Source organism: Alosa pseudoharengus, unplaced genomic scaffold, assembly GCF_046254945.1.
Source record: "Alosa pseudoharengus isolate Yale_2024_CS ecotype anadromous, Long Island Sound unplaced genomic scaffold, YU_APseudo_1.1 YU_APseudo_1.1_scf_22, whole genome shotgun sequence".
NCBI classification, from domain to species: Eukaryota; Metazoa; Chordata; class Actinopteri; order Clupeiformes; family Clupeidae; genus Alosa; species Alosa pseudoharengus.
The window spans coordinates 7,861,935-7,866,934 of NW_027468680.1; the positions used below are offsets into that span (position 1 = coordinate 7,861,935).

The 5,000-nt window shown below is 47.2% G+C and overlaps 1 protein-coding gene across 7 annotated transcripts in view; it reads right to left on the reverse strand.

Annotated features, from left to right (window-relative positions):
• Positions 1-5,000, reverse strand: part of esrrga (estrogen-related receptor gamma a) — a 98,710-nt gene that overhangs the window by 32,081 nt on the left and 61,629 nt on the right. For all 7 annotated transcript variants that reach the window (XM_076300400.1, XM_076300398.1, XM_076300396.1 and 4 more), the window contains one exon: positions 1,577-1,687. In XM_076300400.1, the coding sequence (XP_076156515.1) occupies positions 1,577-1,687 (111 nt within the window). The remainder of the gene's footprint in view (positions 1-1,576; positions 1,688-5,000) is intronic.

Sequence of the window (5,000 nt, forward strand, 5' to 3'; positions counted from 1 at the left end):
TTGTTATGTGCAAATAATCAATCAGGATGGCTGGGGCTATGCTTGCCCGCCTCTGTTTGTCTGGGCCCAAGAGCTGCCTCTGCACACACACACACACACACACACACGCACACACACACAAACAGAGTCTCCCTCTCTGCATCTTTCTTCTTTCCCTCCCTGGTCAATATGTTGTAAAACCCATGACAAGCATTAAAGAAAAAAGCGGCTTGAGAGAATGCGTCTGTGTGCTTTTGAAACCTGCCTGGGCTTCCTGTCTAACACATTTTCAATAATTACTGGATCTAGGGAAAGCTGCGATAACACATCTTCATTTACAAGATTGTCCTAATCCCTCCCCGCTGTTGTCATATTGCACCTCGACTCACTCACACACACACACACACATACAAGGCTATTCCCTTATAGGTCTGAAAAACAGAGGCGGTAAAATACTCTATTCCAGAGATGGAGAGAAAGAGAGAGAGAGAGAGAGAGAGAAAAATGAGTAATGAAATTGGATGTAGGATGGACAGAAAAGAATAAGCCCCAAAATAAGTTGGTCAGGATAAATGAAAATAAACCTGAACCATGAACCCGCTCATGGGATGGGCCGGATTAAGCATCGGGCTATTTTTTTTTCCCTTTCTGTCTTACTAATATGATTCGGGCGCTATAATTATTCTGATTATTTTCTGCAGCTATCATGCATAAAAGCATATTGTATTCCATGAGAATATGCTACCATTAAGTAAAAAGGCTTTAGGGACAAATCTGTTAAGCGCAGCCACACTGTCTGTTTGCAGGGCAGTTAGACAGCTTGGGAGCCTGGTATTGTGAGTTTGATGTCTTTGCCAGATTGGATTTAATCCGGATTAAACCTCTCTCTGTCTCTCTCTCTCTCTCCCTTCCATTCCCTCTCTTCCTGGTCTCTGTCACACATATCCTGTCTTGTCCTCCTCTCATTGGCAGCAGGAAACAGGCCTTTCTCTTTTATCGTCCCCGGTGCTAATGGATAATAGCTCTCCACATCAAGATTGAGATTTTTATTAATATTACGTTAAGAAAGAAGAAAAGATTAGAACGTTGTGCTTGTCACAAATGTGATTATCTGGAACGTCTCAGAGATTAAATGCTCAGAACTTCATTGCTCAAAGAAAAAAAGGAAGCGTGGAACTCTCGACATCATCATTATTTCTTCAAAGATCATTTCTTTTAGTAGCTGTCAGAAGGGCCTTGGCCCCGTGAATCAGATCAAATAACAATGTGGGTACTTAAGACACTACTGGGATATTGTCTTTAGTTAAATAGCAGCAAAGATATTTAAAATACATGATATTACATTGATGAGAAATGACTAAAGATTAGTGTATCAGACCTGGAATGTCTGAATGCTAAAGATTTAAAATGATGGCACTGTTTGATATGTAACTTCAGGGGGGTTCTGTAGCAATGAAGTTCACTTTGCATTTGTGTGTGGTTAAATTAGTATTTAGTGTGTGACTGTGTGTGTGTGTGTGTGTGTGTGTGTGTGTGTGTGTGTGTGTGTGTGTGTGTGTGTGTGTGTGTGTGAGAGAGAGAGGTTTCTGAAGCTTACATGGCTTTTTGGGTGGCAGGGCCAGCTGGGGGTTCAGGTAAGGGCTGTTCTCCGCATCTATCCGGCGCTTGTACTTCTGTCTGCCTCCACGCACTCTGTCCAGCCGCACACCTGAGAGAGAGAGAGAGAGAGAGAGAGAGGGAGGAAGAGAGGGAGAGAGAGAGAGAGAGAGAGGGAGAGAGAGAGAGGGAGAGAGGGAGGAAAAAAACATTAAACTTTAATCACTGTTCAGCTTTCGTCATTATCACAGCACCAAAACATATCTGCATCAATGTGGAGAATGTGTTTGAAAAACTACACAGTGAGAGAGGGTGAAAGGAGAGAAGGAATAGAGAGAAAGGAGAGAGAAGAGTGGAGAAGAGGAGGAATAGAGGACAAGAGAGGAATTTAAGGGGATACAGAGAGGAGGACAGGACAGGAGAAGAGGAGAAGAGAGGGAGGGAGTGGAAAAAAGAGGAGAGGAGAAGAGGAGAGAGGAGGAAGAGTGGAGAGCGGAGTGGACGAGTGTAGTGGCAGCTGCTGCGGGCCGTTTCATAAACATGCAGCGGAATGCCCAGCTGCTGACAGCCTGACACTCTCTCTGGTCTCCTCGTGACACACACACAGCCGCCACACCTGACTTTAGGGGGGCCCGTGTGTGTGTGTGTGTGTGTGTGTGTGTGTGTGTGTGTGTGTGTGTGTGTGTGTGTGTGTGTGTGTGTGTGTGTGTGAGTTTGTGTGTTCTTGATGTACCACTGTGCATGTGATGTGTGTGTTTTTTTCACAACAGACCATTTGTGATTTGTGTATGTGCGTGTTTGTTAGTGGGTGCGTTGGGTCTAAGTACTTATAATTTATGTGCTTGTGTGTGCATAGTCATGTAAGGCATGAATGTAATTGTGTGTGAGTGTGTGTGTGTGTGTGTGAGAGAGAGAGACTTCCAGCACTAAGCAGTATGGGGTTATAGGCTTCACTTGGGGTATAGAAAGCACTAAAGGCTGAGTTAAACTGCCTTTAGACAATGATATAATGTGTCAACAGCTGCACTTGCACAAATAACAACTGCTTTCAAGAGACTACTGAGCAACAAACACACACACACACACACACACACACACACACACACACACACACACACACACACACACACACACACACACACACACACACACACCGGGGCCTCCCATCTCTGTTGTGTGAGGCCCACAGTGTGGTGGTCAGCATTGCACGGTGTAGATAGAGGCCGAGTGGTTTGGGCTAATTGAGTGCTACGCTAATGCTCATGTTCACCCCCCCCCCCCCCCCTCTACTCGCCATCTTATCAATCAAGCACATCAATATTCCTCCACTCATGCAGTGGGAACTGAACACGAGGGTGACTGCTTTACTGTGAGCCCACGCTTGTAAAAACACGTGGAATCCACCTTTTCCTTCCGTCCGACGGAGACGGCCGGCGGGGGGAGAGGGAGCAGTACCTTAAAGACCTGTCTCTTTTTAATTAATTGACATACAAAAGAGCCCTAATTTAATTATGCAAACGTCTCCAGGGAGAGGCGGTTTCCTTGGAAACCACTTAAAGGTGGCCTGAGACGCGCTTTATGTTGCAGATGAGAGGCGGGGGCCGCGATTGGACAGGATGCTGGCGGGTGGGCCGGCCTCCGTTTACAATTAAAACCTGCACGGTTGAAATTCTCCTTTCTCCCTAACGCGCTGATTCGGCACCTCGATATAGCTTTTCAGGAACTGCCGTGCTGAATAATTTAACAATGGGAACACATATCTCCACACTAGAGTTACTGAATGCACCCGATTAAAAAAAAAAAAAAAAAAGTCGAGAGAGAGAGAGAGAGAGAGAGAGAGAGAGAAAGAGAGAGAGAGAAAGAAAGAAGAATGCTGATAGGGGATTGTGTTGTTTGAGATTGTCCACGAACCATGAAGCATTTAAATATCCTTGCACATTTTAAAGTGCGTTATCTGTCACTGTACCATTGTGCCTCATACCTGCTTTAGCACAACATGCTAAACAAACATTTTCTGAATGTCTGCTACGCTCCTGTAATGTCTAAAATTGCACTGTGTTTAAGCAGGGAGTTTGAGCGGTCTTGACAGCAATGTTAAGTGTGTGTGTGTGTGTGTGTGTCCAGCACACACAGGGCACTAGGGAAACCCTGCCCTTCATTGTTCTCACGTCCAACTAAGGTCCGCCGCTAACACACAGCGACTCCAACGCTGCCCCCAGAATAGACGCCGGGGTCTTAAAAAGATGTCACGTTACTGACATAGCCACTTTTTACGCGGACGGCAAAAATATGCAACAACACACAATGCTCAGATGCTGACAGCTTCTCATCTTAACAAGCAGCAGCCGTAACCGGATCCGCTGGGGGGCCCGTGGGTACCGTCCACCCTGCCGGCCCATGGAGGGCCGGCGCTGGTTTACTGGGCTAATTCACAGCTTCGCTGGTGCCTTAGCCCACACTTTTAATACCATCAACTGTACCCAGGGAGATACCTTATCCCTGGCCACAAAGCCTGCATCTGTTCGCTAGCTAATGCTGCAAAGATTTATAGGTCTTTTATTAGAGAGATCAGGTTACTAATGCTGGAGCCGGCCTTTTTGACGGGTCACTTTACTGCGCCGCCTTTTCCGCACAGGTCGAAAAGTGGTGTGGGAGAGGGCTGGTGTGTGTGTGTGTGTGTGTGTGTGTGTGTGTGTGTGTGTGTGTGTGAGTGTGTGTGTGTGTGTGTGTGTGTGTGTGTGTGTGTGTGTGTGTGTGTGTGTGGGATGCATGTGCGACAGAGCTACATGACACATTTGTGCATAACAAACGGGGCCGTGTACACAGTGTGTGTAAATATCCGCCTGGGTTCTGTTGTTTAACGTGACCCTAAATATCCAGTGGCGCTGCGCTGCACTTAGATCTGATGTCAAAGGCGGGCAGGCAGGACGGGCAGCTGAAGCCTTTTGGCACGGCCGCGTAGCGTGCAGAACGAGGCCGGTGTTCTGGCATGGGCACACACACACACACACACACACACACACACAGGACAGGGGGATTAAGCTGGAGGCTCTTGGGCACTCTGAAAGGTGATGGCTGGTTGACACGCACCGCCCCACACCAGATTCCTCGGTCCCCTTCTCTCTCTCTCTTTCTCTCTCTTTTTCTATCTGGCTCTCTCTTTAGCTCTCTAAGGTTTTATTGACATCTCTGTAGGGGTACAATATTGGCCAAAGGTGAGAACAAATGAAGAAATAAAAATCTCTCCCCCCCCCCTCTCTCCCTCCCCCCTCTTTCTGTCTCTCTCTCTCTCTCTCTCTCTCTCTCTCTCTCTCTCTCTCCGTCTCTCTGTCTCTCTAGGTCCACCGAGTGCCCCTGTGGCAGACTCGTCTGTGGAAAGAGCTCCACGAGGGACAGGAAGGAATGTTCTGGGAATAGCCGCAGGG